The following is a 16,045-nucleotide window of genomic DNA, read 5'->3' on the forward strand; positions in this document are numbered from 1 at the left end:
ATAGTTACCCATTAGAGCTGACTCTGCTGTGCAGTACTCTGCTTATCAATACTATTCCTCATCCTATTTGACTACAGCTTGTGTTTAATAGTATTTTCACACTTGGCTATAATACCTGAGTCCATACCCAGGATTATGATGATTATGTACTTGTTTGGATGAAGGTTTGTTTTAACACAGATGAATTCTTTAAGAAATATTGCAGGATTTTTACAAAAACAGTTAGTAATATTTACTAAATTAATGTAAACTATAATTTTCGTAATCCATTTTTCTTTACTTTTGCACACAAATGTAAAGGTGATATTGTTCCTGTGATACATTTCAGTCAAAGCTGCTTACTTAGAGTGCTTTGTATAAGTATTCACACCCTTTCTGAACACATTTCATAGTATTGATCTAAACTGGATTGGGATTATGGGGATGTGAAGATTCTACACAAAATTTGAAGAATTTCTATTCACAAAATTGCTAGGAAATCTGTAAATTCATCAGATGTCACATAATTAGTTGAATGTCGTCTACCTGTCTCAATATAAAAACACCTGTTGTTGGAAGGCCCCAGAGCTTGTAAGAGAACAAACCTATACAAATACATTAAGACGACGGAGCTATCAAAATAAGTCTGGGACAAAGTTTTGGAATAGTATCAATCAGGGTTTTGGTTATTTAGTTATTAGGTTATAAAAGAAATCCCAAGCTTTGAAGAGCCCATGGAGCACCACTAAATCCATTATTTAAAAATGGAAATTAATATGGCACAAATGAAAATCAACCGAGACCTAGGTTAATTCTAGAGGAGCTAGAGAGATCCAGATCTTAGATTGGAGAAGCTGTTTATAGGACAACCATAGCACAGTCACTCCACAAAGCTGGCAAAATGCATGTGTGGACCAAAATTGAACTTGGCCTTGGCACAAAAACGCTACATTTGGCAGAAACCCAACCCTGTTCATCACCCTGACAACATCCTTTCCACAGTGATGGTAGCATCATGTCGTGGCGATGCTTTTCATCACCAGGGGCTGGGAAACTGGTCAGGGTCAGGGCAAGATGCATGGAGCCAAATACAGGGCCACTCTAGAAGAAAACATGCTCCATTCTGCAAGAGGTTTACCAAAGATCCCCTGTACTTGGCACCAGTCATGTTAAAACCCGGGTTTGAGCACCACATATTCATTGCAGCGACTGGAACAGTAGTGTTATTAGTTGCAAATGTTATTATGGGTATGAGGAACACAGTGCAGAAGACAGTTTATAATGCTTATCACGGGCACCACTACAGGAAAGGAATGAGTTGGGAGAGGAAATGAGAGAAGAGAGGAGTGAGATGAGGTGTATGGTGAGGGCAGTACTGTAAGATTATAAGTGAGAGCAAAACTCACAGTGAGTGAACGCTGCTGACGGAAGAGCTGCGAGAGAGCACATCTCGATTTTGCTTTACAAAACTGCACATGCAAAACAAACAAAAACAATACATAATAAGACGAAAAAACTAAAAAAAAACAAAGAAAACAAAAAGTGGGCTGGCAGAGGGACATCCTCTCAGGAATGTCCATCTCACTTGTTTGTTCACCTGTACATCTCAACACACAACACACAGATTGGTAACACTCCAGTTAAAGGCATCAAAATGTATTAATAAATACAATGTCAAATTGATAAACCATATTTTACTTTTAAAAATCTAAAATCCTGATCCTCTACCTGAGTGTCACCAACACATCAGACTTACAGATCAAAGATTATGAAACCATTATGACACCATTCAAGAAAAAAATAATTCAAAATTAGGAAAGAAAAAAAGTAAGTGAATAAAACATTTTAAAATAACCACAGTGCAAACTTTTCTAAACTTATTATTTGATAAAAGAATTGTGAAGCCTGTGGCTGAACAAAACATGTACTGAAAAGCAACAGGAGCAAAATGGTTTAATCACTAATACTCACATAAACTAGTGTCACCTTATACAGTGAGTTAAGACACAAAATCAATAAAAGAACAAGACGTTAGACAGATATAGCAATGCGCACATTAATAACTCAGATAAGACAAGATAAAACTGTGATGTGTGTCAGAGGAATAACATATACATGGACATAAAATGGACACAAAGCTGCGTGGATGGACATGAATCGAATGTCAGCACTGTAAAAGAGAAGACACGTGGACTTACGCTGCGATGGAAATGTTAGCTGCTGACATCGGGCTGACCTCCTTCACCTCCATGGCCTTCTGCAGTGCTATGCTCTTTTTGGCCGCCTCCTCTTGCTCCTCCTCATCCTAGTAAACACAGTATGGGCTTATCACACTTACAGTTGGATGAGACTTAAAAAAAATCTAACAAATCTAAATAAATAAAGCTCAGCTGCAGCGCAGATATATTTCAATAACAAATTCAAAACCATGAAGGCAGGATTAAAAATAACGAAGCCAGTACAATCGATCCACCCACCTTTGTCAGCTCCTGAGCATTGGCAAGGTTATCGACAGCGATAGCCAAGAACACATTAAGAAGAGTGTCTGGTTCAGCTCAGGTTAAAGACGTATCTACATCGATGCTGCATTAGTTAATAAACCTAAAATGGATCTCATATTAGAAAGAGTATCTGCTGTGAAAGCAGTTTTGCCCGTGCACATGAGGATACAGTTTCCAAAGAGAGTAAGAATGATAAAGTAAACGGAGGAGAACATCCCAAGTGGGACGCCACCCTGAGACTCAATCCCATGATACATCACTGCATTCCAGTCTTCTCCTGTCAAAATCTACACACACACACACACACACATAGTGTACCGACGTCACCCATTTTGTTAATTACATTTAAAGCTGGATAGTGTAAATTATTACACTGAAAAATATTAATTAAAAATGAATGAGTTTACAAAAAGGAAGATAAAAGGTCTGGCTTTTACCTGGAAGACGGTCATTATGGCGGCAGGGAAGTTGTCAAAATTTGTAGTGGGTGTTTCGTTCTCAAAATTAAACCTGAGAAAGAAAATGGCAGTAAGTCTTACAAAGATTCAGGATCACTGAAAATTAGAGGATGTTCATAGAAAGTCTAATCATACAGGGGCTGGACTCTCACAACTTTAATTTATGACTGTGATTTATAGTTTATGACTGAAGGGCTGTACAAGAAAATTCTATACACCAGGTGCATCAAGTGTTAATAAATTACTCACAAATTAAAGATACATTCATACTATATTTAGATTCAGTCAATCTTGCAGTCAATCTTACAGTTTTTACTAATCATGGTCAATACGTAACATAGCCTATACAGGGCTAGACAGTCTAGTGTACGTGTGTAGCTCTGTTTTTATTGCATTATCCAAGGCCTGGGCCACAACAAGCAGAAGGTTTGCCTGAAAACAAATGATGCAGGTTTTTTTGGACACCCCTTGCACAGAAAATTGTATTGTCAAAAAAACATATCAATGATGCAAATGCACTGGAGACTTGAAATCCATCTCCACTGTTTATTCCCTATTACTTATAACTAAATTGGATATTAGAATGTGTCCGAACTCAACCTATTCAACCGTGTCCTGCTTGCATCATCACAGTGCTACAATATTTTTCATCATCTGTTAAAGAAAAACTACAATAAATGTGGCTGTAGTAGGCTTCGAATTAATTCCATGGCCAGTCATTACAAAGTTCAGTTCATAGAAGTGGGTTATGACTGGTTTCCCCTGGTTCATATTTCAAAGCTCACAGAAGTAACAAACTGACAAATATGACTGCTTTATGAAACATATTTTGCTGACAGCTTTACAGAAGTGCTTTTCTGAAATGAAATGAAACATGTAACCCTACTCAATCCAAGGCAACTAATGCAGCTAGTGAATGCACGTCATTTAAAATCAAACCACTACCGTTATAAAGAATGAGCCATTTCATGGCCACTATTTGACCAGTGGAAATGTTAACAGAGCAAAATACAAGGTTCAAAGCATACATGATTGATTAATACTAAGTAGGTTATTCACTTTGGTATCAGCATCTTATTTGTTATCACTTTTAATGTTCAGGTAAAAAACTTGTCCTGGATAGAGCTAGGACTTACTCCACTAATCTAGCCTTCAAATTTCAGAGGCATTACGTAGTCCTTCTCTTAATACCTTAGCAAATACGGGCAGACGAGATGATGCACAAAGCTTTCCACACACTCCGAAGCAGCTCAATAACTCTAGCACTAGTGGCTGCTGTGTTACGAGCGAAACACATTTCTTTTACTCTTACTGAGATTGACTTGGAATAGCTGCACCACTGCCAATTCACTAGATGTCAGACTGAGCTAGATTCTACTAAATCAATTTCTGCCCACACTTATTCCATCTCATTAGCTGCATGCGTTTACACACCGGTTCTCACTAGATTTATTCCAAAACCCCAGCTGTATTCTTCGTTTGTTGCATGGTATAAATAAAATGTTTTAAGTGGATCTTAATAATGTACCATCAATGATAATGATAGGATAGGTACATAGTCAGTGTATCAGGAAATTTCTCTTTCTTTCCTGTCTTCCATGTTCATGTGTTATTTAGGCAAGAAATATTTAAAAAAATGTCTTGAGTCAGAGTTTTATTCAGTGCATCACATGTTTTGTTGGTTTGGCATGGTGGAACATCAACTCAAAATCTGTTACACAGAGAATAAAAAAAAAATGCTATATACAGTATCTAGCTAGTCTATCTAGAGATGCACTCATTATGAAAATAAAATCAGACACATTGTATAATCAGTCCAAGTCCTGGGGCAAGGAGATCGAAATCCTTGCTAAATGTGGTCTTTCTTTCCACTTACAAATGTTGCACAGGGTTGGAGGCAGGATTACAGTGGAGAAGCACAGAGAAATGACCTGTGGTTATGCTGTTGATGATTACAGCTTTTTTTTTTAAATACATAAGATATAACAATATGAAATTGTTTAAAAAAATTGTGATTTTCAGTTTAGCTCTCAGAGGTCTATGTCTGTGTTTACCCAGTCAATCAAAATGCCACCCTTTCTTGAAATATGTGGCGTTTATATATTGCTGAATGAGGAGATGTACTGGAGGAGGAGATGAATAAAAAAAATTGGTATGATTCATCAAAAGGTCTTTATAATACAAATGACTTAGTACAATCAAATGCATAAAAAATACAAACCCTTCCACCTAAGCGATTGGTACATGCTGACTGGTGTGGATATGTTTAAGTTTGAGATGGTCATTCCTGATTTACTGATTGGCAGGTGGTTACGAGGTTCCGCCCCCTTTGAGAGATCTACTAATCACCATAAGAAGAAGCTGTGCAGCCAGGCGGGACAACCAAAGAGTGCATTTTCCAATAAACATGAATACCTAACAGACACTAAGAGACGCGCCGGTTCCAATAGCTATGTATGCACTGTGTTGCAGAATTCAAAGGAGATTTTCACGCAGGCTTCATTTTTCATAGAAAATAGTTTGAGTTAAATGAATGAAAATCGCGATATTGGAGTGAGATATTTAATCATGTGATTCGCTAAAATACCACCAGTAACACAGACACTTTGGTAAACATTTCATTGCCGCATTTTAATGAAATTTTAGGGGAAGTTGGGCTTCCTGTGTAGTCTTAAAGCAATCGCTTGTGTTCCAAACATTCATAATTGTGAACATTTATAGTTTCTGAATGTTCTCTATAGCATTTCTGTGGAATAATTCAGCCATCAAAGCTGTACTTTGGCAAGCTGCCACCACAACTGGTACATAGAGCAGAAGACAATCACCTAGACCATTACACAAATGACAGTGGACAATTAAACGCATGTTGTTACTGGGCCTTTGCCGTCATTGATAAGGCAGTCCTGCTGAACAGATGGTGCCTCTGGTTGACACTGTCACTCTCATAGCAGACACAGCAAATACGCTTTAGCTCTAGGGTAGGGCAGAACGCAGTGGACAAACTATCATTAAAGCTTTAAAGCTACAAAAACAGTACACTTTCTCGAATGAGACTTCTCAAAATGTGAAATAAAGTTTGCTGAGTTTGAAAGAGTTTTGTTCCACAGTGCTGCAGAGAATACTTGAGTCTTACAGAAAAGCTCATTAAGGACGTTGTGGTACTCAGTGGGTAGAACAAGACAAATCGTAATGCTATTTAGGAAATATTTTTGGATTGTATTCTGTATCACTTGTAAATAAATAAATAAATAAATACAAAGTGTCCACTCACTGTCCTCCGAAGATCTGCATGCCCAGTAAGGCAAAGACCACAATAAAGAGGAAGAGGAGGAAGAGCAAGCTGATGATGGATTTCATTGAGTTGAGCAGAGACACCACCAGATTCCTCAAAGAGTTCCAATACCTATGGAGAAATGCAGTTCTTATAGTGTATAAAGAACAATCTACATAACCACAGAATATTAATTTCCCATTATACCACAGCAGAAGGAGATTCTATAACAGTATGGCTCTGACAGTGGTGCCATCTGTAATGCAAATCACGGGTTTATATTAATGCTCTCATTTTAATACATTATCCTTCCTGTAGTAAAAACACATTCACAGGGACTTGTATGGCAAACACTCCACAAGTCTAATAGTAAACCATTTTTATTCAACAATTCAACAAAGAAAAATGTATACTCATTGTTATGGTTTTCTGTAGCATTTATGTAAGGAGTCTCCAGTGTCAGCGCTTTGTAACAGACAAAGGTAAAGCTGTTCCTACAAGTTTTCTGCCACAGGAAAGTTTTCAGGATGGAGCACTTTATGCTTTTTCCAGTAACATAACTAGCTCCTTTTTTCTATCATTAACTTGAAGAGAAAGTGAAGGAATAATTTTTTTTAATTGCTGCTATAATGTAAGTAACAAGGAACTAACTTATTTTGTTGACATTCTACAACATTAAATGTAACCATAAATGGATAGAAGTACAACATATTGTTTTTTTTAATAAATAAAAAATATCATTACTGTAGTATAAGAGGAATAAAACACTTTTGGAGATCACACTACCCTATCACATTTTCCTATAACAGCACACCCCATTGTGTTTTTTTACTTACTTACAAAAGAGTTTCATTCTCAGTATTTTAATACTGAGTTGTTTTTCTTTATCAACAAATTAATCAACCCTGACAAAGAATTACAAATGAGTTAAACTACTCCTGAACCTGTCATTTTAAACCACTAATACCTATGTAAATTAAAATAATCACTTAATATTGCCTCATCATTTCCGTCATTAAAAATGCCACTACCTATGAGTATACATAAATATGGACGTCTGAAACGCCCCATGTCATCTTGTCATTCCAAATTCTCGTATACTGGCTTGCATAACTGTAATAGCAATCAAAATATTCTTTATCACTAACATTAACTGTGTGAGAGTTATGTATTAGGTCAACATACTTGGTCACTTTAAATATTCGGAGTAAGCGCAGAGCCCTCAAGACACTAATACCGAAAGAGGCTCCTGGTTGGATGGCTGCCCACACCACCTCAAATATACTCCCCACGATGACCTATACAGAGCAGAGGATACAGAAATAATGAGCTACAAATATAACACATGCTAAATATTGAAGCAAAATTTGACAGTGAATAGCCACAGCATGTATAAATCCCTCCTGCAGTGTGAAATGGCTGCAAGTATCGCAGTGGCTGCTTATGGCTGAGTAAATGAAGATGCTATGCTTCTCTGATTCATCCAGCTGTGACTCACCCCAAAGTCAAAGCAGTTGAATGAGGAGTGGAAGTAGTTCCTGGGCCCCAGGCCGTACATCTTCAGAGTCATCTCAGATAAAAACAGACCCAGGAACACAAACTCGGCCAGGTCTAACAAACACAACATGGTAACACAACATTACATTAGCACAACTTGTCCTTATATTGTATAATAAAGACATAGTTGCATTGCATAGTTATATATATTTTAAATGAAATTGCTTAACAACATTTATATCACAGTGCTGTTGAATTCTTGAGTCTGATTGCTCAGAAGGTGTTGATTAATTTTCTATAACAGCATGGCTGTAATACCTTATTGTTAATAAAAAAAATTAACAAATAAAAATGTGACGTTTTCTGTCAGGAGTTTATTTAGCACTTTTGGAAGGAGTCTCCAGTGTCAGTGCATTGTAGGAGTCAGAGGTAAAGCTGGTAAAGCCTTCAGGAAGGATGATTTAGCATTTTGCAGTTTTTCTTCGACATCCTGTATTTTTTTTTTTTTTTGTATTATTAACTTCATGAGTGAGGAAAAAAAGAGAAGGTGGTGATTAACTAACATTTTAAGAGGTTAGAGGAACTAATTTGATTTGTGGACATTCCACAACATTAAACATAACTATAAATAGATAAAAAGTATGACAAGTTCTTTAATAAATCAAATTTTGAATTGCTGGCAAATTGCTTTTGTATAAGAATAAAACACCTTAAGATGTACTGTTATTGGAAAATAATCAACTTCAGGCTGGGAATAGTAATTCCACTTTGTAATCCTCATCATACCACCATGTTGTTGATTGTTTTCCCATAACATCATGCCCCTGGTGTGTTTTATTCCCTATGCAGTGCATAACATTAGTTCAGATGTTGTCCATCAAAAATTCATGCATCATTGTTTTTGGATGATGAAAAATATAAGGATGAAATACAAGGTTCAGCTCTATGGGAAATAAGCTGCAGTACGTACACAGTGCTTGGGTGAGTCCTTCAGGCTGGTCGTAGTGAACGATGGCCACGCACAGCGTGTTCAATCCCACTATGCACAACACAATCCAGTAGAAGCTTTGGGCTTTCACCATGCGGCGAATGAAGAAGCGCACTCGTTTCTCTTTGCGACGGAAGTATGACGAGCTGTCGTTCTTGCTGCTTTTCAGGCTGGCACGGGCAAAGGGAGATCCAGGGGGTGCTGTTGAGAGACAGTGGAGAACACTGCAAAGTTACATCTGCAGCAGGTTTTCTAATGGCTTGCTTCAGATACCGGATTTTCAGATTTCAGTCCTGAGTTGTTATGAGTTTTCGATTCCTGAGTCTGTGTGGATATTCTGTTCTTCCTGTGTCTGTGTGGGTTTCCTCCGGGTTCTTCGGTTTCCTCCCACCTCCCATAGACATGGCATTAGATGAATTGACTATGCTTAATTGGCTACCCTGGCTGTAAAACAGTTACTGAAGATGCAAGAATTGAATGAATAATAAGATTTATTTATATTAATAGATCCAAATACTTTATAAATATATATAAGACAAACCACCCAAGAATAGACTATAAGTCTGTATTTTAAAAACATAGATGTAACTTGTGTACCAAATGTTACATTTTACAGACAATATATGAAAAATATAACATATCCAGTACCCTTCTAAAATCCCAAAATGTTATGCAATAGGTTAATGTCAAAATTAGATAAATAGGCTAGCTACAGGACTAGAGCCATTAGCTCAGAAAGTGGAAAGTTTTCACAGACTTTCAGAGATTTTACATTTTTTTTACCCTCTCTGGTTTGATAACTCACAACATGACCTGTTTAAAAAACATGGCAAAAGTTGTAAAGTATAAAACTAAACGAAAAAAAGAAACACTTTATATTGGCTATTTTATGGCCATAAAAATAATCATTAATGGCTAAGCATTAAAAGCTAACTGTTGTCCCCATTCATTCATGTTAGTTGCTTATCCACAAGAAATTTTTATGTAACTGGACCTTTAAAAATTTTAGTTGAATACCTCTAGACTAACGAATGCAAATCACCATTTCACATTTCACAAGACATTCCACATTTCATAGGGAACAGGGAGTAAGAAGTCTGTTTTTCAGCATATTTCATGCTACGTTCTGCACCTGGAATTAATTTTCTTATGAAATTATTATGTATCCCAGAAGAGGGGAACATTAAGCGTTATTGATTCAGCTTTTCTTCCTAGCTATTCATACAGAGAGTGGCTAACTGTTTATTTTCTATGGTAAATAACTCCTGAGTGTTTCAGGAGCGTGAAGCCAATCATCGCCCAAGTCTGAGCAGAAATAGCAAGGTGAAGGACTCAGATGGTTCAAGTCCCACCAGTGACCTAGCACAAAAGTAAACTAAATTAAAGAACAGAGGTGGGAGTAATTACATCAGACTCTTAAGTCTGACAGAGTGCTTGATAGAGTGCCCAGGGCTGAAGTGTGTGGTTTAAAATTGAAGTGTTATATCACAGAAGGACTAATACACAGTAAATCCCACTCAGGGCTCCACTCTGGGTGCTCTTGACACAGCTAATAGGCATATAGTATCTCTAATCAAAGTCTCTTGACTGACATTGCACTGGAGACCGAGCAGTGTTATTTTTTTTTTCTTGAGCAGGAAAATGGGAATTATTTTTAATAGACTTCGTGTCACAGTGAATGTTTGTGACAGTTTGAGCATCATTTAAAAGGTGCAAGCCTAGCGCTAACCTTATTGCAAGATAATACATGCTATAGTTCTAACACGTGCACCAGCAGTTCATAGTTAAACTCTGAGCAGAACTTCTTTAATTTTTTTTCTTTCCCATAATCAGACACTTTTCACACTTCTGTGCTGTGCTATGATTGACTAGTAGTTCATACTCACATGCAATCTGATGACTGGATAGCTGAGAAGCCAAATAATTGATCAAACAAAAGAGATTTGTCAGAATGCATTCATTTTCAGTAACCGCTTTATCCTGGGCAGGGTCAAGGTGGATCTGGAACCTCTCCTAGGAAAACTGGATGCGAGGGTGGAATACACCCTGGATGGGTCGCCAGTCCATAACAGGACATCATGCACACACACACACACACTTGCACCTAAGAGCAATTTAGCATGGTCAATCCACCTACTGGCATGTTATTTGGAGGTGGGAGGAAACCAGAGAACCTGGAGGAAACCTACGAGGACACAGGTGGAACATGCGAAATTCTACGCAGGCGGTAACCTGAGGTCATTTTGCAACACTACCCACTGTGCCATCAGCATACAACTGACAAAAAAAATACAGCATCTCCAATACTTCTCGAGCTCCATTATTTTTGATATGGTTGCTATGGTGATGTGAATGATGGTCTAGCAAACATGCTATAACTTACTTCTTTTTAGATACCTACCCAAGAAAGACCCATTTAGATAACAAACCAAGTAATTTGAATATGATAAAGTGTGCAATAGTGATCCATATTATTAGTTATGGTAGTGAGATAACTCAAAGCCTTACCAACTGAGGAAATGTCTGTGAAGTGTTCCTCACCCTCCTCGCCACCGATGAGGTCATTCTTCCCCTTCTTGACCTTGGCCCTTTTCAGCACTAGACACAGCAATGGACAGACAAGATGGAAGAGAAAGAAAACTTCTGAGCTAAACCATATAAACTTCTAATGGTTTGTGAAAACAGTTAATTGCCTGACATTCTGACTTTGACTTTGGTGATATAAAAAAGAGGCCATAGGTTACCGTGTTATCATTTCTGGTTTGTTTAGATCCTTCAAAGCTTTCTCAAGTGCTTAACCATGATGTAACCAAATATGAATACAAATAGGAGGCACACTATTCCCATGCAGATCTTTGCATGATATAGTTGAGACTATATAAGAACTTGAGTGATGTAGCTGAGGCTGAGGAACTGTCAGAGCCAGAATTCACACATCACACTGATAGTGGTACCATTGTACTTCCATGTTTTTTGTCCAGTGACCCCAATCTTCTGATTTAGGCCATGTCTACTTTGGGTTTAAATCCAAATACAGGTGCATATACAAATATTTTGAGCACTAAACAGATACAGATATGGATACAGCTAGTGTCATTGCATTATACCACTACTACAGAGATGTGCATGCTGTAAGCCATATTTCACTGTGAGTCATCAGTCATTATCACTCAGGAGATCTTAAGGAACAAGCATGCATGACTAAGCACTAATCCCAGGGCTACGATTTCACCTTCTTCCTATCTGCCTCTCAATTCTCTCTTCTTTGCTCTCTCATCTCCAACTAGTTCTTATTTAATTCTTTGTACAGTGCCCGTCAATCATATTTCCCATCACTGCAAGGAAGATGGACGCTGAGGCACTAATGGTATAAGGTACATTAGAGTTTTGTATTTGCTTGTGTGGCTTAAGGGGAAAAAATAAAACCCTGGTATGTTTACATTTCTAATCAATGCATTCTTTTATTTGAGGCCTGTAAGCACCATATTATAGAAGCATCCCTAAACTGCACTCCCCTGGGGTGTGTGTGCCTGTGTGTGTGTGCGTGTGTGTGTGTGCGTGTGTGTGTGTGTGTGTGCGTGCGCGTGTGTGTGTGTGCCATGCTAATCCAATTAACCCTGTTGTCTTAATCCCTATAATTACTTCTGGCATCCACAGCAGGCGTAATTGATAGAGATTATGGGCCTTGATAAGGCAGAACTACTGAGAGCAGAAAGTTAAGCATGTCAGTGGATGTGCTGGAGCGAGACCAAGAAGGGAGAGAAAATGGAGTTTGGGAGGCATACAGAGTGAAAAACAACTGTAGTGGATGTCATCTTTACAATAGTGAAAAAGGCTGTCTGACAGGATAAGAGCTTGAGGGATTATTTTAAGATATAACATTTTGCAAAGGACAATATGGAAAAGAATGCTGACTAGACTAAATCAACAGAAGTTCACTTTTAAAAATGCAACTTCTGGAGAATAACACACATTAGCCAGACTCTCTCCCCATTCATTTGATTTGTTTCATTTCAGTCTTCAGATTACATCCATGTTTGATACACAAGTCAATTAACAGACCAAAATCTCATTTATGAATGAAGGTTGCTGATCACATCCCCAGTATATTAGCCTGGTTTATGATAGGCTACTATGGTACACAAAATTCCAGTGCCCCTCGCCCTCTTTTTACCTGGGTTGTTCTGTTTCCTCTTGTACCATGCTCCGTCCAGTGGAGATTTCTCTTCTGCGTTCTGATCTTCCTCAGCCAGCAGCACCTCTTCTGGAAAAGGCATTCCATAGTTTGTTGAGTATATTAACAGTCCCAAACATCAATTTCAGCATGGCATCAAATTATCAGATAGTGGCACTGAATGCAATACTTTTCTTGTGCAAGAAAAGTTCAAGTTCAGAGTCGCATGCAATTGGAAAATGCCTCTATTTTCAGCAGACTCCACCCCCCGGGTGTGTAATTCTCACACAACTTGCATGATCAAATGGCCATTTTGGACACCCAGAACCAAATTTCCCAATGTTTGATGTGCCTGGATAATGTAAACATATACTGTAGATATGCTGCAAAAAGAGAACTAGAGAATTTAGTAGTAATATTGGTCACATACCTGCCTTACAGATCCACTCCAGATAGCCAGTCAACTCTCTCTCAATTTGTTGTTGCCTGCGTAGCTTCAGAAACTCCTGTCTCTTCTCTACACGCTCTCTTTCTTTGGCAAACTCTCTGACAGGACACACACACACACACACATGCACACACACATAGAAGCTGATGGAAACCCATCAAACAATATATATATCAATTGTGAGGCACTATCCTTGTAAAGAAGTGTGAGAGCAGATGTCATGTTCTGGAAAATGATAACTGTGAAGATAAAGAAGATGGTGTTTAGAAACAGAGGGGAGCCCTTCATTCCAAAGGAGAGGAAGGCATTGAAATTCCTATGTTGAGTATTGGAGAGTCTTGACATTGCCTATATTCCCAGTTGTTGTAAGGGCCATCTCAGATATTTCAACATGCATATGGTCTCAAAATACAACTATTGTAATAGCAACTTTTCATTCATTCATCTTCAGAGGTGAATCAAGTCTGACATTGAGAATGATGTCATCACATTAGAAGAAAGGGGAAACTCCCAGCAACACATCAGTCCCCCTTAAGAACTGAGATCCTGTGTATATCCCAGCTTTATGCTAGCTTTGTACTTTTTCAATTTCTAGCTCTGTGCCAGTTCTTGACCTTTGTATGCTCCAGCTTTGTGATCTATGTATATAAGCTCTATGCTCACTTATATTTAATATATGTAAACATTTAGCTTCTTAGTGCCCTCACCTTATCAGTTAATTAACCAACATCTAATTACCTTTATCTACTAGTCTTTGTAAAGTCTTGCCTTAGTTACATTTCCACAATAAAGTCCGATCTTGTCTGTTTAGTTTCTTATTGCAGACTTACAATGTTTTTGCAAAATCATTGCCAAAAAGCTGGTTTTGAACTTTGGCCCTGTTTTGGGATTGTGTAATATTTACACTTTGTATCCTATAGCCACTGCTCACTAAACTCGTACTAAAACACATACAAAAGAATCTGCAGAGAGAGGTAAAGAGAGAACGGAAGGCAGAGAAAAAGAGGAAGAGAGTTGAAATCCTTCTTACCCTGATAAGACACCCAGAACCAGGTTGAGCATGAAGAAGGAGCCGATGATGATGAGGGGGATGAAGTACATCCAGTTCCACGTGTTGCCCAAGGCATCATTGGTCTACACACAGAAAAGAAATTTTGCGCCACCAATCTCTAACCTTCTTGATTTCTAATCTACAAACACACCTTTTTAAAATAAATTATATATTAGCATCATCTGACAGCTTAAATTCCATCACCAAAATAAATCGCCCTCCCTTGAAAAAGACTGTAACACATTAACAATGCCAAAAGTTGTTCAAAAGCATAGAGGTCCTTATGTCAGTCTTTGAAAGAAAATCTCATTTTCAGCAATACCGCATGCATGAAACCCAGTTAAGACTAATTGTATCATTCACCCATGGAGCAAGAGTGTAATGCAAAATAAATTAAGTCATTACAACCCCTCTCCCACATGCAGTCATCACAGAAATGTGGCAGCAAGAGCTTAAATGCAAGTGAAGCCCTCAGGCTCCTATGAAAACAACTGTGTAATGTAATAAAATCTGAATCATTAGGAATTTGAGCAGATTTTACTGATAGCTTTAAACCCAATTGTTCCTCTAGAAAAGTCAAAGGCACATACCATCTAACCAGTGCTGAGTCACTAAGCTTGTTGGGAGGAGATAAAGTTTTAGGAAAAGGCCAAAAACTTCCCAGTTTTCATTAAATTTTTCAGACAAAGACATTAATTGAAGGTCTAATATGTAATTGAGTGAGAAGTAGTAACATGCTTTAACAAGTTATAGCCTGGCATACGCTGGTACAACTGCTCCTTGCACTAACTTCTATTCTGTTGAATGATGTAAACCCAGATCTCTATAACTTGTGCAAGTGTTCTTTAATTGGCTTGATAAGGCCAATGCCGCTGCTTACTTAGGACATAACAAAAGCTTGTCGCTAGTCTGCCTAAATAGTGATTATTAGGAAAGCAGAGGAGATTGATTGGCTTTATGTTGCTCATTAGACTTGAAGCTGTTATGGTGTCAGAAACAGTGACAAGACGACTAAGTTGTCCATAAATTGCACTCATACACAACAGGGCACACTGTACTTTCTAAAGCTGTTAAAATAATATTGATGAAGTTGTAGGGGTCTGGATGCCACCACTTAAGCTACTTTAGTTGCCTCCTGAATAGTACTAAAGGTTTCTTTGCAATCTGCAGCATAGTGCTAATTTATAGTTGAGCTTCAGTGGGTAACACAGGTGCCCAAAAAAAAGAAGACAGTCCCACTTGAACATAGCATTACAGCTTAAAAAATAACAAAGCTGTAACTGGAGAGAGAGAGAGAGAGAGAGAGAGAGACAGCTCTGATAGGAGAAGCTGTTCCCAGCCACACGTGGGCAACCAAGCACATCTTGGGCGCTCCACAAAGCTGGGCTTTACAGAAGTGTGACAAGACATATAAAATTCGGAGACTCAACAAGCATGTGTAAAAAAGTTCTAGTCTGATGACACCAAATTTGACATCTTTGGCCTTGGCACAAAGGTCTAACATTGCCAGAAACCCAAGACTGCTCATCACCCTGTGAACACCATCTCCATGGTGAAGCATGGTGGTGGTAGCATCATCTTAAGCATTACCCTTGACTTCTTGGTTGCTTCTCTGTCTAATGCTCTCCTTACCCAGTCACTGACTCTTGGTGGACAGCATACTCTAGGTCAAGTCAAG

The 16,045-nt window shown here is 38.2% G+C and overlaps 1 protein-coding gene across 4 annotated transcripts in view; it reads right to left on the bottom strand.

Moving 5' to 3' along the window:
• cacna1bb (calcium channel, voltage-dependent, N type, alpha 1B subunit, b) overlaps positions 1-16,045 on the bottom strand; it is a 129,855-nt gene that overhangs the window by 49,548 nt on the left and 64,262 nt on the right. For 3 of the 4 annotated variants that reach the window (XM_053240201.1, XM_053240202.1, XM_053240204.1), the window contains exons 9-21: positions 14,347-14,450; positions 13,299-13,414; positions 12,869-12,958; positions 11,203-11,292; positions 8,677-8,895; positions 7,708-7,820; positions 7,395-7,507; positions 6,210-6,341; positions 2,918-2,990; positions 2,650-2,767; positions 2,457-2,524; positions 2,178-2,284; positions 1,386-1,448 (exon numbers count right to left, since the gene is read on the bottom strand). In XM_053240201.1, coding sequence (XP_053096176.1) covers positions 1,386-1,448; positions 2,178-2,284; positions 2,457-2,524; positions 2,650-2,767; positions 2,918-2,990; positions 6,210-6,341; positions 7,395-7,507; positions 7,708-7,820; positions 8,677-8,895; positions 11,203-11,292; positions 12,869-12,958; positions 13,299-13,414; positions 14,347-14,450 — 1,406 coding nt within the window. The remainder of the gene's footprint in view (positions 1-1,385; positions 1,449-2,177; positions 2,285-2,456; positions 2,525-2,649; positions 2,768-2,917; positions 2,991-6,209; positions 6,342-7,394; positions 7,508-7,707; positions 7,821-8,676; positions 8,896-11,202; positions 11,293-12,868; positions 12,959-13,298; positions 13,415-14,346; positions 14,451-16,045) is intronic. The other variant, XM_053240203.1, reaches the window with a different exon arrangement.

Source organism: Pangasianodon hypophthalmus, chromosome 15, assembly GCF_027358585.1.
Source record: "Pangasianodon hypophthalmus isolate fPanHyp1 chromosome 15, fPanHyp1.pri, whole genome shotgun sequence".
Taxonomy (NCBI): domain Eukaryota; kingdom Metazoa; phylum Chordata; class Actinopteri; order Siluriformes; family Pangasiidae; genus Pangasianodon; species Pangasianodon hypophthalmus.